The 17,033-nt window shown below is 41.0% G+C and overlaps 1 protein-coding gene across 1 annotated transcript; it reads right to left on the bottom strand.

The window, feature by feature from the left end:
- Positions 1–37: 37 nt before the first annotated feature.
- LOC111655752 (ras-GEF domain-containing family member 1B-B-like) lies at positions 38–15,849 on the bottom strand. The gene is made up of 14 exons (XM_023407255.2): positions 15,607–15,849; positions 8,181–8,738; positions 7,916–8,038; positions 7,335–7,472; positions 6,142–6,357; positions 5,544–5,618; positions 3,752–3,844; positions 3,408–3,510; positions 2,879–2,958; positions 2,579–2,674; positions 2,393–2,488; positions 1,956–2,079; positions 1,780–1,852; positions 38–1,669 (listed from the first exon to the last, which is right to left on the bottom strand). Exons 2-14 carry the CDS (start codon positions 8,730–8,732, stop codon positions 1,636–1,638), a joined length of 1,803 nt encoding a protein of 600 aa, XP_023263023.1. The 5' UTR covers positions 8,733–8,738; positions 15,607–15,849; the 3' UTR covers positions 38–1,635.
- Between the last annotated feature and the right edge of the window lie 1,184 nt (positions 15,850–17,033).

Below are 17,033 nucleotides of genomic sequence, written 5' to 3'. Positions count from 1 at the left end.
GCTTGTTTTTCTGCGTCATTTAAAACCAAATCACACATTGTTCAGTTATTCTGTTTATTTGAAAGAAAAAATATAATTCTCTTTACACAAAGGCCTTCAGTACAGGTACCCTGACCGGTGACACAAACAATACACAAAAAAAGATAAAAAATAAAAAAAAAGCATATGTTGGAAACACTTTATAAAACTTATGAAACCTTTAATGAGCTTTTTTTTAAAACATAAAAATGTACTGTAGCATCACTTTCACCCATAGGCAGATTTTAAAGGACCACATCATGCTCACACATCATCACAGACGAGATGAAGAGGAGGATGAGCTTCCCCTTTGTATTAAAGCAGCACATATACACATCAGTTTGTGCCTTATTCAGAACCAAAATACTTCTTTGTCATACATGATCTGGTGCATTAACAAAATAGCTTACAAACACAGAGCCAGCCAACCAGCAACAAGCTCATGGTGAAACTTCAGAGAAAATACATGAAGGAAAAAAAACATCTTAACCATCTGATGCAAAATACAACTTAATACTGAACAGAAAGACGCCTTAAAATAGGAGTCACCAAATCCTATAATACAATACACAAGACACCACTGAAGTGCATTTGATTTAACTTGCATGATTAGCATGATGTTGCCGTCACTCGCACCACTTTGCATCACAAATACGCAGTCAAAGTGCACACCTCACAATATGTTTAGAACCAAATAGCATGTGATTGATGAAAATAGTGTCTGGAAATACAGTATGTGGCGGGTGCACTGACTTCCACCATATGTTTCAATTAGATCTCAGGCTTGAATTACTGTGAAACAGCCAGAAACTGGTGATGTGTGCAAAGTGGGAGTAACTGAACAAGATGTGGTGCAGGTGGTGCTGCTCAATGTGTTGGCATTAAATCAAGCAGTCAACAAGACAACAAGCAGCAACAACACTCCTAGAAGCAGTTGTTAGCCCATTATTTATAATACAGATCGATGTTCCAGAGTGGATTTCTCCTCTCGCAGTAGTTGTTGACCGAGCTCAGCCAGCCACCGCCACAGACAAGCAATGCTAATGCTGCAATGTAGCCAATGAGGTTCAAAAGGAAAGTCCATCGCTTCATGCCGCTGCAGTATGAGGCTGTTGTTGCCGTGGTGGAGGTGCACTGAAGATATAAACATATTCCATACACCTCTGACGGCCTCTGGAGTGATCTCATATCCTTATAAGTGCCTTAGACAGAGTTGATGATGAAGAAGAAGCACAGTTGGTAATCCAAATCATTAACGGAGCTCTTCTTGGGAATCATTAGATTCAAAAATGATTCCAGGCCATGAAGACTCACAAGATGGGGTTATAATAGTAACCGGAGCAATGGGGTCCTTTGGACACTGAATTTCATCACGGACTGTTACAGTATTTGATTTATGAATCATTTATGCTCCTTATGATCTCAAAGCCCAGACAACAGTCCTCTGTTTATCTGTAAGAATGTGGAGCCAGCTGCATCTTGTGGATCAATGTTTGTCCGAGACCTAAAATTTGGCCATGGGAATGTAAAAAGGTGTCAATAAGATAATGTAGAGGAATCTGTAGCTTTATAAAAATCCTTGTTCTTTTACAGTAGAGCAGAGGAGGAGGAATCTTCTTAGGACCGATTCTCACGATGCAGAAGGGAAGATCTGGAAAAGAGAACATAAATAGCCGGTGTTACTATACTGATGAATTTATTTTATGTTATGGTTAAGCTGGTTTGATTTTTCTGACTGCATGCGCACGTGTCTACACCCACCTGAGAGACCTACGACTGTCTTTCTCCATGTTGTTCTCTGGTCCTTCGCTCTCATATGAGGCCAGATGGAGCTCTGCAGCGATAAAGCAAGACAAAGCCTCCTGAGATTGATTGCCTTTCACTTGTGTGGTGGTTGATATATGAGGAGATACATACAGAGAAGACTGTATACTGACCATCTTCGCTGAAGACCGGCGTAGTGACGAGGTACTGGAGGATCCGTCGGTCTCTGTCGAACGGACAAATCACCTGACGCCAAACCAGGAACTCGCTCACTTGCTTTGCCAGCTCCCACAGTTTCTGTTGAGACACAGTGACAACAGACCTCATTAATATTGGTGCCAGTTTAACAGAAAATATATGGTTGGCTTGTACGGAGCCACAAAAGGACTGAGAGGGGAAATGTATTACTCTTTTTATCCACAAGAGGGCGTCACCACATCTACATGTGAATTACTGTGTTACAGGTTTATCATTTCACAATGAATGTTCAAATATTTCTGTGTCTCAATGAGTTTATAATACTGTTTTCGTCTGTTGATATTTAACACAAAAATCAATTCAATCAATCACCGTGACATTTTGAGACAAATCTCTTGAATTACTGACTGACCTCGAAGTTGATGTGTCCATTGGCCAGTCTGCTGGCACAGCCTTCATTCAGGAAGTAGATGTCCTTGATGAGGAGACTGAAGAAAGGAATCACAATCTGGAGGAAAAAAAAATGTTGTTTTACATTCACATTCTACAACTGGAACATTAGATTGTTTCTTGATAGATTACATTTTTTCTCTCTCACCTTCTCCTGGCTGCTGTGTGCAGTCTCAGACCGCTGGGTAGCGCCACGGAGCGCGGTACGATAGTTACTGAAGTTACTGGAGGGGTCCATCTGGTGCTGCATGAGATCACACAAAGGAGACATTGAGCAAACACAAACACACGGAGATGTACAAAGTTTGCACGCGCCAACAATTGGGAAAACAACATTTTAACAGAGAACTTTGCCTAGAAAAACATCAAGTTACAACAGAAAATCTTCACACCACCGGTACACAATACATGTACCAGTGCGTCATTGATGCGTGCAGGTTTTTCTCACCTCCAGGATCTCAAATTTGTCAGTGTTGACTTTACTCCAGGTTTTCTTCAGTCTGGCAACAGGACTCATGTTCATCCCAGCTGAGAGACAGACACGGTGTGAGTATAGAAAATATTTAAATAGACAAACCTATTAAAAACTGAGCAGGCTGGTCTGCTTCAAGCCTTCAGTAACTTCCTTAGAACTGATTAGCCAAAAACTCCAGCTGGCACTGTATTTGCTGATTTGATTACTGGCTATTTAACAGAGAAATGAAGGGAACCACAATTTAACTATAGTGTCACTTACTTCAACAACAAGCTGTGAAAAAGTGGTTTGTGAAATTAATACAAAGCTCCATGTGATGCTGCAGGATTTTTAATTTTTTGACTTCTTTTAATGGGTGCTGACAGGACTCTAAGCACTGTGGTGATTCTGAACTGCATTTCCCAAAAAATCGCCTGTCATTCAAACAGTGTGGAGGTGGAGTTATGTTGTCTGCTTTTGATTATTTGTTTTTTTTTCTTCTGTGTTTTCTGTGTTTACTCACTGATGATGGCCATGAGGGAGTTGAAGTTGCCAATGTTGAAACACTCCTGAGCCACATCGATGAAGAACTCAATGATCCGTGCTCTGTGTTTCTTCTTCACTGGCTGTAATAAGAGGACAGGAAGTGAATGGAAGCTGTCATGTGAGATGCTGCACAGGCAGGTTTCAGCTTCAATTCAGATTCAAATACAGGTCTCTGAGACACACTGAGCATACAAGTAGATATTAGAGACATTGTTTGCGCTGTAAGAGGATTTTAAGATATGTGGCCAACACGGACTTCTGCATATGAACAACATGACCTCTGCTGTGTGTTTCTGAACTGTTCCTTTAAGTACAACGTACCATACAGATCTCAGTGGCCACCAGGTAACTCAGCCTGTTGAACCAGTTGACATAGGCCTCCAAGTTACTGGTTTTACGTTTCCGGAAGAAACCCTAAGAAACAAAAGGAGACGACGTGATCAAAACACATGTAGGTCCACATACATTTTTTTTTAAATATATTTATAGGGGCAAAAGCCTCAGTTTTAGCACGAGAACTGTGCACCTGTTGGACACAGGAGCATGAAGTGAACCGTCTACAAAACAAAATACAATATTGTGGGATTATGGGTAGACAGAGACCACTGGAAGGCCAAGATTTGATTCTAACTAGCTTTTTCTGGATCTTTCAACAAAATCTCATGGCCTTCCTGAGCAGATGGAGTTTAGTCAAACAAATACTGTGTTAACACCATCCACTGAGGAAGACCATTAGATGTGGATGAAAGCTACAAAAATGCTAGTACATGAACCTTGAATTCATTTTTTTGGCATATTCGGCAGTTTGTAATTTTCATAATTTCTTTAACAGCTTTCTGGAACAAAACCAAACGAATTAAATTCTGATTAGCTCTATAAATATCTGCAACAAATTATGTTATAAAAGAAATACGAGTTAACAGACTGTTGCTATTCTGTGATTTCCTTCGCAAATAGATCTTGACAGCCCTCACACCCACACAACCTCTGGACATGCACATTGGAGTCTGTGACGAGCCTGGTGTTATTTCCACCTCATTTACATGGGCTTTTGGGCCTTCTGGTTTTCAGTGAGACGCTCCGTGGTGATGAACCTGTTTGCCAGAGGCGCTTTTATATAAATAAACATTATAAAAGCTCTGTATAAATAAACTTGACTTGGCTGTGATGATGTAATCCCGGAGATTCATGGCTCTATTAAATGCTTACACAACACCAGCAGCCCACTCCACTCCAAACTTCCCCTTTACACTTCAGGACCCCTTATGCTGACTCAGCCGCTCTTTTATACAAAGTGGGTCTTATATAACTGGTGCAGCACCGGTGAGAGCCGAGATGCAACCGCGGCCACAAACAGCGGCTGAAAGCTTATTCACAGCAGCGCTGATTGAAAACGACCCTTGAGCTGACTCACTGGACCACTTAGGAGGGAGAGGTGCCCCTCAGATACACTTAGACGTACATAGAATGGCCCTTTCATACTGTGTTTCATGCATTTTCAAAAGCTACATTAAAGAAAAACGCTGCACAAATTCACATATTATCCGCCAGAAGGATCTTTCATGTGGTTTCTAAAGCAATTTAACTTGTGAAGTGAAGCAGACCACAAATTACACAAAGCAGACCCGAAATGAAGACGCTTCATCAAAATAATAAAGAATGACTTAAAAATAGCTACAGTCTGTATCGTTCCTTTGCTGCAGATAATTGTAAACAGGTCATGTTGCTTTATCCTTCTTTACACATAAAAACGATATGATGCAAGCTGTGGCTGTTAGATCTATCTGTCTGCTTATTTTGACTGGAATTAGATTATTTAATTTGGATGACTTGGTGAAATCACCCATTTTCTGACACAGTGCAAAGACAGCTTTAATCATTTAGAAAAGCTTTTAATCACCAACATAAAACTATAGATGGAAAAAGCAAACAAACAAATGAGAGATAACTCGAATCCAAGCTCAGTTTTCTGGGAGAAAAATCGTGATTATGTTCAATGTGAAATTGCTTCACGGGGGTTGTGATTGGGATTGTGCAAAACAGAAATATTGTGAGCAGCGGTGTCCAAGAACAAGCTGAGAGAGCTAATACATGCATTCAGACTCAATTGTACCTTATGGTTCTCCAGAGGATCCTTCATGGCGAATGTCTGGATGAACTCCTCAGGACCGATAAAACTCAGTCTGTCCTGAAGGCAGAGAACAGGCACAGAAAACAATCAGGGAAATAATAACGGTAATATATAAGACAAAGAGGAGGACAAAGAAGACAAAAGAGGATGGCGATCAAGAAAAAAGGGTGACTAAAAGGAATTTATCCTTATTTATGTATAATATAACAATGTTAACAAACTTTCTATATGCACACGACTGCTGCAAAGCAGAAACACAAAGTGATTTATGGAGAAAACAATAAAACTAAAAAAACTAAACTTTAATATCACAAAAACAACCTGTTTAACTTAGCTGTTTAACATGTATATGAAAATAAATCTTTATATTAAGGCTGTAAAAAGGTGTTCTTTAATGTTGTCTGTAAACCACATAAACAATAAAGTTAGCTCAGTAAAAAAAAAAAGCCTAAGTACCAACCACAAGTAAAGACTTATAAAACCCTTACAAAATTTTTAATCACAGACGCAGCTACAGATATGTCACACAATAAATGATCACACATGTAAACCATGGCTCCAATAAACACCAGGTTCTTACCAGTTCGATGTGTGTGAGCTGCTGAGCGAGTACAAAGGGGTCGTCGCACACACTCAGAACGTCACTTCTCTGACCCGAAGCCTGTTTGCTTTTCAGCGAAGCGGGCCGCTCCGCCGCCACGGCGTTGAGCGCGGCCACGGCCTCCTCGTACTGGCCGAGGGCCGACAGGCGTTTGATCAGCCGCTGGGTCATCTGCTGCATGGCTCGCCAAGAGTACTGGAAGGACCACACAAACACAACAACACAAATCATGAGATATGATGCTCAAGAGGAGGAAATTAAAACTTTTACTTGACGAAGACCAGAGGAGTCACAAATGTGTCACAACTGTGTCAGTCACATTCAGATTTCCTTCGTTAACCAACTGAAACTAGAGACTGCACAGATTTGTTAATACCAAAAGACTAAAGGTCTTCAGCCATGCTATCAGCGCTGTGAGGCTCCATTTACATACAGTGATACTTTGAGCTAAATGCTTCATGTCTGCATGCTAACATTCTCATAAAAACAATGCTGACATTCTGGTGTTCAGCAGGTATAATGTTCACCATATTCACCATCTTAGTTTAGCGTGTTAGCATGCTCAGTTTTACAGCTGAGGCTGATGGGAATGTCATTACGTTTGCAGGTGTTTGGTCATAAAATTTTACCAACATGATGTTGCTATATGAAAAGTCAGGATCGGCAAAGTTGCTACAATTCATTATTAGGGGGACATGAGTGTGTGTGCCAAATCTTAAGGTACTCCATCCAATAAATGTTGAAATGATTCAGTTTGGGCCAAAGTGGTGGACCAACCAACACTGACATCCACAGAGTCACACTGCTAGCATGACTAAAAATGGGAAATGGGATTGTTGCAGTGTTGCACGAATAGCCAGTCGAGTTATAAATATAATGTGGCACTGGTGGAAGAAAGCTCAACCAGTTCTGGCTGAAATAAAAAATACATATTATGTATGGGGGGCTCTTAAGTCAGCATAGGATGTGAGGGTGCAGATTTGGGCTAAGAATCAGCTCTGCTTAGCCTGGTCTACTGTCACCACCTTTAATCAGCGCACGGGCAAGAGTTCATAGGTCAAAAGAAGTTAAAGACACTTACTGTTCTACACATTAGCTTATGTTTTCTACACGCCTTTGTTTATTTGAACTGTTTTAAAATGTAAATGCAGCAGATACTGCATTACACTTACCTCATCACCTCGGGCCACGTGGTGTGTCATGTCCTTGAGGCATCGCATCATCCTCTCGTCCCTGAAGTCGTATGGAAACGTCTCTGTCCATTCGGTCAGCAGCTGCACCAGCTTAGGCGCCACCTCACGGAAACGGATCTAAAAAAAACATCACATGGCATGTTACTGTGTCACTGTGTGAGGTACACATTAAATGGTTTAATTTAATGGTTAATTTATGAGTGTACTCTGTCCTCGGACAAAATCGAAACCTCTGGACCTAATCATTGCTGTCTGTCTTTTTGAGAAAAAATACAGCTGTTATTTGTTCATTTGTTTACTGTATTGTTCCCATTAAACGTGTTCCTTTCACTTTTATTTCCCCTGTGTCAGTTTCAGTCCCGTCACTCTCTCCAGAATTTCTTTGCTTATGAAGTAGTCGATAAGTATTTACTACAAGAAAAAATTACAGAGGTGTGTGTGTGTGTGTGTGTGTGTGTGTTTCAGTGGGAGAAAGAGTGTGACAGTGTTATAGTGGGTGTTAGCTTGTGTGGGAGAGACTGGGAAATAATTATAACTGCGTGTGTGAGTAATCCTCCCACCTTATCCAGCAGGGCGTCTCCTGACCGCTGCTGCTCCACACACAGGTGACAAACCCTCGTCATGAGCTCGTATGGGTGGAGGAAGAGGCGTGAACTCAGCAGGAAGGTGAACACATATGACCTCTGATGGCGAGGAGACAAAACAGCTCTCAGAAAAACAACAAGGACAACAAAGGTTGACATGGACAAGACTGAACGAGTCCATTTAAAACCACTGGAAAAGGTCATGTACTTACTAAAGCATGAAGAGACTACTAGTACTTACATCAGGGTAATAGTCCACTGTGGGAACCAGGTGCTGGATCAAAGCCTCAAGAGATGCTGAAACCAAACTGTTGTCATGGTAACACATTTCCCCATAGCTAGCTGTGATGCCATGTCCATAAAGTCGAGCTTTCGTTGCAGCAGTGTTGTTGCGACAGGAGTGCTCGCTGCCGCTGCTGCTGGTGGTGGTGGTGGCGGTGGAGGTGGCGGTGGAGGTGGTGTGGCGGTACGCACGACCTGGACAGGAAGTGCTGTGCTGTCGAGGGCTGCAGGGCTGCGGTGAGTACGGGTTCTCCGAAACCACGCAGCTGCCGGTGTAATGATGCTCCTTCGCCGTTACAGAGGAGACAGAGGAGCTGCGGTAGGAACTGTGAGGCTGTGGTATGTCGTAGGGGTTTTCTGCGACAGAGTAGGCACCGTTGTAGACGTTTTCCTTCGCAGGTTTTGGGGCGGTGCCGCTGCGGTAAGGGCTGTGAGGCTGAGGATGGTTGTTGTTGTTGCTGTATGGAGCGCAAGAGCCGAACTTTCCGGTATACGGAGTAGTGGGAGGCATGATGACCTGCAGAGAAGACACGAGGAGGGCAAGGTTAGGAGTGGGCAGTATCGCTAAAATCACAGCATGTGTAGTTTTATACCACGATATTGATATACTGTATATCGCTATAATGGTATCAATATCAGTTAACTGAGAAAACATCCAGACAAGAATGTCTGTTTATGGCTAATTCAGCAAATTAAATACCTGACATGTCAATGTTCTTCATTACATTGATGCACAAGTCATATAAAAACAAAACAATGCCATGCAGCGGTAATGCTGACTGATTTGCAACATTGCCTTTAATGGCCCTAATGCAGTTGTTCCCAACTTTGTAGACTAGTGTGCTCAATTCTCAAGAAGAAGAAGAAGAAGAAGAAGGGATAATAACAGGTATATAGAGTCTCAGAGAAGATATCATCAGATAGCTCCCAAACGAGGTGCGACTGTAGTTTATATTCCTTTTTGATAAATCACTTAATTATGTTCATACTGCGATTAATTAATAAATTAATCATTTCTCAAAAGAAAATATAAAAAATGCCTTCGACAATTTCCCAGAACCCGTGCTGACATCTTTTTTGTCCAATCAAAAATCCAAGATCCAAATAATAATAAATGATTGTGTTGATTCATGTTTTGTTGATCAGATGACGCTGCATTTCACTAACAGCTCGAGCAGCCGCTTTAATCATGATACCACAAAAGTGGAAAAGTACAACAGTTGGCATGGTTTATGCTTAGAAGTGATACTTCCTGTCAACTTCAATATTCACTGTGGATTCACTATCTGTTGGTCAACATTAGAAGTCACTCTTCTCTACTTAATCTGCTGTGAGTAAAAGAATCGTGACTAGAGATATCTCCTGTTACTTGTGTTATATGCTGTTTTACAACAGCATGACTGTTGTAACCCCCTTCCCTCTATCTCCGTCACCCAAACCAGAGACTTAGACGTGTCTGTGAAAGTAATTACACTTAATCACATAATTTTACCCTTCCTCTGTTTACTGTTTCGGCTTTGAACTGTTGAAAGATACACCTCATGAAATTCACTTTCTCTAAAAAGTTGTTGGTTACAGTTTTTACAATTAGGTTTTTTTTTTCTCCACCGTCTCCTGCTTTATTGCATCTTTTGTCAGATTCTTGAAGCTAGCTTGTTGGAAACAGTGCTGCATGAGGGGGGGAAGAAAAAACAGGCCGACAGATGGATGATCTCAAGGCAGCAATGAATTTTTGTCTTAATGGTTCAGATAATTGGATCTGAGGTTGGTAAGCTGATCCCAGATCACCACCAAGGCGTGCTTTAACTCTGGAGCCATCTTTATCCTGCTACTGTTGTCTGTCTAGGAACCACATGCCAGCGTAAATCTAGCCGCATACTCACCCACGCACACACACACACACACACACACATACCCCACACAGAGACGTATACCCTGCACGTACACTGTGCCAGAAAACAAAACCCTGCAGGAATCCTGCAGACTTTTGTTTGTCCATCACAGCGCCGACAGAGGAGTGTCTGCCTGAGCCAACATCTTACATACACACACGCACACACACCCACTCTTGTCCACCATGGCGCCTAGCCCCATGCCGGTATAATCCAAACACACACACATGTCACACGTAAACAAATGATGGTTTGAGCACCACACACACACACACACACACACACACACACACACACACACACACACACACACACACATACATACAGTCTTGTATACCACAGTGCCTGGCGTCATGCCAGCGTAAGCCAGTCCAGTGCCAGCCCGTCTTCTGAACTCTGTGATCTCAGCCTGCTGTTCTTCTTCTAACTTGGTTAAAAGATTACAGTGGCTTTACCTTCCTAGAGTTACTATACGATCTGTAATCTGGAAAAGCGAAGCTCTGGTGCTCAAGCTGGGATAAGTATTTACTGAGAAATATTTACTCTAGTGTGGAAGCCTTTTTTCTTTATCCGAGCTTCTGTTTGCATTGAAAGGTGACCTTATACAAGAGGAAAACACGTCTAGAAATCTAAAACCAGTCTTGGTTTTTCCAGACTGACTTCCTGAAAAGAGTTGACCCTTTGGATAGTTGTGGCTTCCAAGCTGCAGCACTGAAATTTTACTCTTTCTAAATCATAGGTTGGACTCTCTGTGGACGGCTTAATAACTACGTTGGGGGCATAATTTCATATTGACAGCATTGTTTTCATTCTCTTGTTTGTAAACTTTGAAGACTGCAGACTTATGAAAAGGTTTGATGTGGTGGTAAAAATACAGGAAAAAGGCAAAAATTTATAGTTTTGTCAGAACAATGTACCAACAAAACCACAAGGATGAAGTTTCATGCGTGCAGGGATTTCTCTTGTATTGAAACATTGCACACTTTCATGGCACATTTTCCCCTTTAACCGGCATAATCTTTGTAATGTGACAACACAGACAATATCTCCTGTTCTGACAAATGGCACAGATTGCAGTGTGTCTAAAATGACATAATCCGGTTTATCAAAAGGTTAAAACTAATTGAACTTTTGATGGAGCTGCAGGCAAATAACGTGGGATTGAAGTCGTACTGTATATGAATGCCGCCTTTGTCTGATTATTTAGTGTCCGATGAAGATTTGAAAGCTTTTTTAGAAGCTTCATTTTTTAAATGTGACAAGAATAAATTAATTGGGGGCAGTGGTGGCGTTCATCCATTTGTTTTGCAGCTGGACTACTTTCCCTCTTGGATCCCTGCAGGTTTGCAGAAGCACAAATGGCAAAACTAACTTCATTCCAGTTGGTTCCAGAGCTGGGAACAGCCTAAATCTTTTCAACCTTAAGCAGACAATTTTTTTTTCTAAATCACATAATGTGGTTTTTAAAGGTACACCAAGCTATTCTGAGGCCAGTTATAACAGGAGGGGGAGAGCGAGGGGGAGGTCTTCAACAATAGAGGTATTATCTATCCTGTCATGGCATTAACAACCACACAAAGACCCCCAGGAAGAGATCAGAGCAGATCACAGCAGATCAGACACACACAGCAGCTTTCACACACTCTGTTCTCCACTGTCAGGCCGTATGACGCCCTGCCTCTGCATGAACCACGGCTGGGATCATTTTCACAACAGTCAAACCAGTAAAGCCGACTTTCTCATTCTCCTGTAAGGTGTGAACCCTTATATTACCTCGACAGACACCATGCACTGTGAGGTCATGCGTCACAAATCTGCCCTTTTATTTAGAAGTGCAATGAACACACAGGAATCCTTCTCATGACACTGATAAAGGAGCATATCGAAACTCACATATTGACATAAGCAGATTTTACTGCAGTTGGCTCAAGGACAGCAGCCAGCTCTATTTTAGTGCAACATAGAGTTTAGGGTATCACATATGTACATATACATATACAGATATGCGATGGCGTGCAGTGTGCAGTTAACTTAGTCATTGTAAATTGTCCTTAAAAGATGAAAAAATAAATAAAAGCCAGTTGATCCCAGCAAGCATCTACACACTTGCTGACCTAATAATAGTTAGTGCTGAAACCCCCTGATGGTTAACTACAACAGCAGTTGAAAGGAAGAAGAGAAGATTAGTTTGCAAATACTCCTGTTTTTTGTGACGTCTAATCAAATTTGTGAACTTTAAGCATGGCCAGTGGCTAGGACATAATTCAGTGTTATTCCCCTTAAACGGTCATGTTGCTGCAAATTTAATAGTAGCATAGTAGCTGTAAAGCACTATGAAGTTGTTTGACTAATTTCTCACGATTTGGGATCCTCTGTCAGTAGTGCCTACTTTATTTCAACACAGAGGACAATTAAGGATGCCACGCCCCTTGAAATGTACTAACTCGTGTAAAGTTCAGCAAGTAGATGAACACAATGTGGACACATGGCGTGAGGGAAAAGCTGCCTGGCTGAACGAACAGCCTGCACCTGATAACATGACCGGTAAAACAATTTCAGAATAGTAAAAGGCCAAATGTAATGCAGCGCTATCTCTGTACCTTTGACACTAATAAGCTATAGCAGCGTGCTAATCTGAGGGAAACCCTTCACAGTCAGCCTTATTACTGACAAAATATGAGGTTAAAGTCCATGCTGTGCTCATATCGCTTACTTGTGGTTTTGTCAAAGCTGCAAACTAAACAGTTTTACATGTGCAGACATTAACCCTTTAAACAGCACTGCCACACAGCTTGCTTATTTTTACATCCTGGCTGGTCTGTGACGGAAACTAAAATTTTTGAGTTCAGTTTCCTCTGGAGGGAGGGCTCACTCACTGCTGTTTAAAACGAATTCACTCTCAAATGCTGATTTGTTACTTCCTGCGGGATGAGAGGTGACTATACTTAACTTCAGAATACCAGATGCTAAAGAAAATGAATCCCAGTTACCGTTGTTGGGACAGTCTGCTCTTAATTTTGTGATAAAATACCTCAAAAGTGCTAAAAAGGAAAAAGCTTTTTATCAGACAGAATTAATTGTCGTTCTGTTTTGGTAACTTTCAATTTGTTGGGAGTTTGGTTGAATTCCACCACATTATCTTCCACCTGGCACCACCCTGCAGTCATTCCTCTGTTGAAATAACAATCGGCAGTGATGCATTTAATGCAACACATTCTTGAGAGTGGTTTTATTATTGCAGAATTGGTCAGGTTTTCATAAGGGACTGTACAAAAATTATTGTGCTGGGGGAGAGAGGCTGAATCTTATATTGAATTTTTTGAGAAAAAAAAAAAAGTAAAGTTTCATTTTCACCAAATACATCTTTATTACCTGTGGTGCACAGAAACCTTTTTGATGGAGCTTTTTGATTCTTATATACAAAAAAATCTCCCATGGGAAAGTTCTAAACTAACAAAACACAAATCCATAATGAGGAAAAGTCAAAAGCTCTTCCTGCTCTTCTAAAAATATATCACACTGCCCTCCCCTCAGCAAAAAGTAATAGTGCATAACCCTCTCCCTTCTCTGATCCCTCCTCTACCCTAATAATTTTTGTACAGTCCCTTAATGTGACAGAATTTGACCTAGATGCTTTAAAATGGTCTATGCAAGAAAACCCCTTAATACAGCACGTTTGTCTGCCAAGTCAAGGACATGAGAAGGATCTATAAGATTACAGAGGTCAAGATCAAGACCCCAAGTGTTGGTATGCAGCTAGGTTTAACCCAGGTTGTTTATATGTTTTTCTTTTCTTTTTCTTTGGTCTTTTTAAATGAGTGTAGTGTAATTACTCTGTTGGGTTCATACTAGAAACAAATATATGGATAAACTGCTGAAAATAAATGAGCATGAGTCCAGATGTTATTTTGTTCTACTTGGCTGTCCAAGCATGCAAATCTGTTTCCACCATGTTACACCCATAATCCATGGTGTTTTGAGGCTGTGTGTTTGCTGTGCTTTGCTTACAAACTGCATCACAGTTTTCGTCCTCTTGGCATCATGACCACCAGATTTCAAGCGTCATCATTAATTGACCAAATGGCCCAAATGAAAGTAAGAGGAAACATCACAGAGCTCAAACAAAGTGCTCCACTCGTGCTCAGGGAAGCGTACGGGTCAGATTAGGCCTGCAGCCGCTGTCAAAACACCAGACACTGGGACCCGCTGACCAGCGTAAAAACCTGCACCTGCATCTAAATCTGATAAACAGGCAAACAGAGCCGGATGCAGACTGACACCATAGTCAGATTGACTGCAGAGATTATGTGGAACACAATTCACCCACTGCTGGACCTGTTTTCTCCACACACAGACACACACACACACACACAACAAACTCCATTCAAGGATGCATTTCCCTGTGCGGAGGCTTGAGACAAACAGGGTTATAAGTGCATAGAGGCACACAAGCACACACACATACACACACCTGTCCCCTGTATGATCTGGTAGGCTAGTACAGTATTAACCTAGAGTCAGAAAGGATAAAGACACATTATCTCCCCTGCTGCTATAAACCTAAGCTTGTGTAAAGGGTTTTATCCCTGTCACACACATTTTTTTTAATTTTTTTTTTTTTTGTCTATAAGGCTACAGATCTCATAAACCTCTGCCTCACAGCACAACAGAAACATTTCATATTAAGATTAAAGGTGGAATAAGTAGCTTTAACAACCACATTTGACTGCTTTTAGACAAAATGTTGCTTGTGCCTCTCGGACTGCATTTGTGTTAATTATTAAATTGGTTTAACCATTTAATTTGACTTTAATTTAAGCAGCCTCTCTAGTGGAGCAAATTGAGGCATTCATTTCAGCAGTTTAAAGGGACTGTTGGTCTATTTTAAAAGGTGTTTGGACAGACAAAGAGATGATTCAAGCTCTTTAAAGTCTGTTTGGGCAGAAATACACACACTTTCTGTCATGCTTTTTTCTTCCCTGTACAGACACACAAGCACGCACACACAATCTGTTATACTCTCTCTCTCTCTCTCTCTCACACACACACACACACGCCATGCCTGGTCTACATTAAAGGCTTCTAACTGAGTCATAACACAGTAAAAGTAAAAGCTGACTGTGAAAACGCCATGCTGTGCAACCACAGTACCATCACAGGTGCTGGTGAGTAATTGTTTGTTTGTGCCTGACAGCCAGCCTAATTATAACTCACGAGGATGGTAAACAATAACAACAACAAATACTGCTATGAGGAAGATAAAACACTTTCTGAAAGATAATTCTTGCATTGGTTTGTCAAATATCAGAGACTGAACAGAGGCTCTTGAGTTGTAAAGTGAATTACTATGACCCTATTAAACATCACGAGTTACATAACAGATTTTAACCCATTAAAAAAATAGTTTTTGACCATGACCAAACTTAATTTGACCAAAAATTAAGTTTATCTTTTCTATGTATGACCACATCATCTACAACATGAATAGCTTACCTCTTATGTGATGCCGCTCAGTGTCCGAATTCAATCTTTCACTGACAGAAACAGTTGAAAAGAGAAAAAAAAAAAAAGACTATCCAAACTATTTGTAATTTCCGCTGTTTGAATCTGTTCCCACGACAGGATAAAGATGCACGGTGTGTAACACACCGATAAGTCTTTCAGCAGTGAGTCCGTGCAGTGCTCAGCTCCATTGTGTTTGTCGCCCGTCCTGATATTTGAGTCAATTTGAACCAGCAGCGCTGTAATGAGCCACAAAGCGAGGCGTATTCAAATGACTTCCATAGAGCCGGGAAAATTCACCAATCGCTGCACGGGGGCGGGAGCCTCAAGGGATAGTTTGGGCCAATAACAGGGGAGGAGTCGCAAAATCGAAATCACCGGTGACTCTGATTGGCTGGCTCGCCGTCCGTCGAGTTCTTTCTTTTCAACCGCAGCCAAAAGCAGCGAATGTTTTTGTTGGAGAGCCGAGATGTGGAAGGTGTAAGGTTTCCTCCCGGAATGTGATTGTGTGTGTGCCTTCAAGTAGTTCCCAGTCACTTAAAAATCAAGAGTCTGTAAAAGTATAAGCTTCTAAGCTGTTGCAATGAGTGATTATAAAGTGTTTTATGCTGTAAATAAGTAAGAATTGCTGATGGGATTCAAGATATCCATTGCAATACACACATTAACTTTCCATCTGAGGAAGAATTTAGCTTCTTATAGCTATTAGCTGCTCTATAGTTAGAATGGTTGTGACCTAAGGAGTGATGAAAATAGTGCTGAAGCATAACATAGCAGTATTTAGCATTGTTACTCACTGCATTTCAGTTTTTTTATTTTACCTGCCATTAATTTCAACACTACGGAAACCGGGTGAATGGCACCTTGAAATTTGTTCTGACATAGGTAATTCTTGAACATTTCTTGGCTTAAAGCTGCATTCATTCATTCATTCATTTAGTTATTTGTTCTCTTGGTGCAGTGGTACAAACTGACAACACATCTGACATGAAATCAATTTTATGGCGAATAACATGTTTGGAAAAAAGTGTAAAAATATCAAGCACACAGAGAGACAAATTTACACTCAGTTCAAATCATATTTCTGTTCACCTTACAGATCACAATATTTCTTTTTCAGTTCATTTGGTTTCCACCAACTCCTTCAGAAAAATATGTAACGTCTTTCTTTTTCTTATCCTTATTCTTCTGAGCTCTTTTACTGAAAACACCTGAGTGTGTTGCTATAAAAGCTCAGGTTGGGGGCCGGAAAATCAAAACAGTGCGCTGAAAGTCAATAAAAGGCTTCATATAGAGCTTATGATCGTTAATATATCATATATTTACTGGTGCTGCTACAATCTTTCATCAGATTTGGGTTTTTGCTGTGTGGTAAAGAAGCTGGGGTTAATTGGTTATTGTTGGTGGGTTCATGATCT

Source organism: Seriola lalandi, unplaced genomic scaffold (assembly GCF_002814215.2).
Source record: "Seriola lalandi dorsalis isolate HSWRI2012SDOR001 ecotype SW California unplaced genomic scaffold, Sedor1 jcf7180002054332, whole genome shotgun sequence".
Taxonomy (NCBI): domain Eukaryota; kingdom Metazoa; phylum Chordata; class Actinopteri; order Carangiformes; family Carangidae; genus Seriola; species Seriola lalandi.
This window is presented reverse-complemented; position numbering and strand designations above follow the sequence as displayed.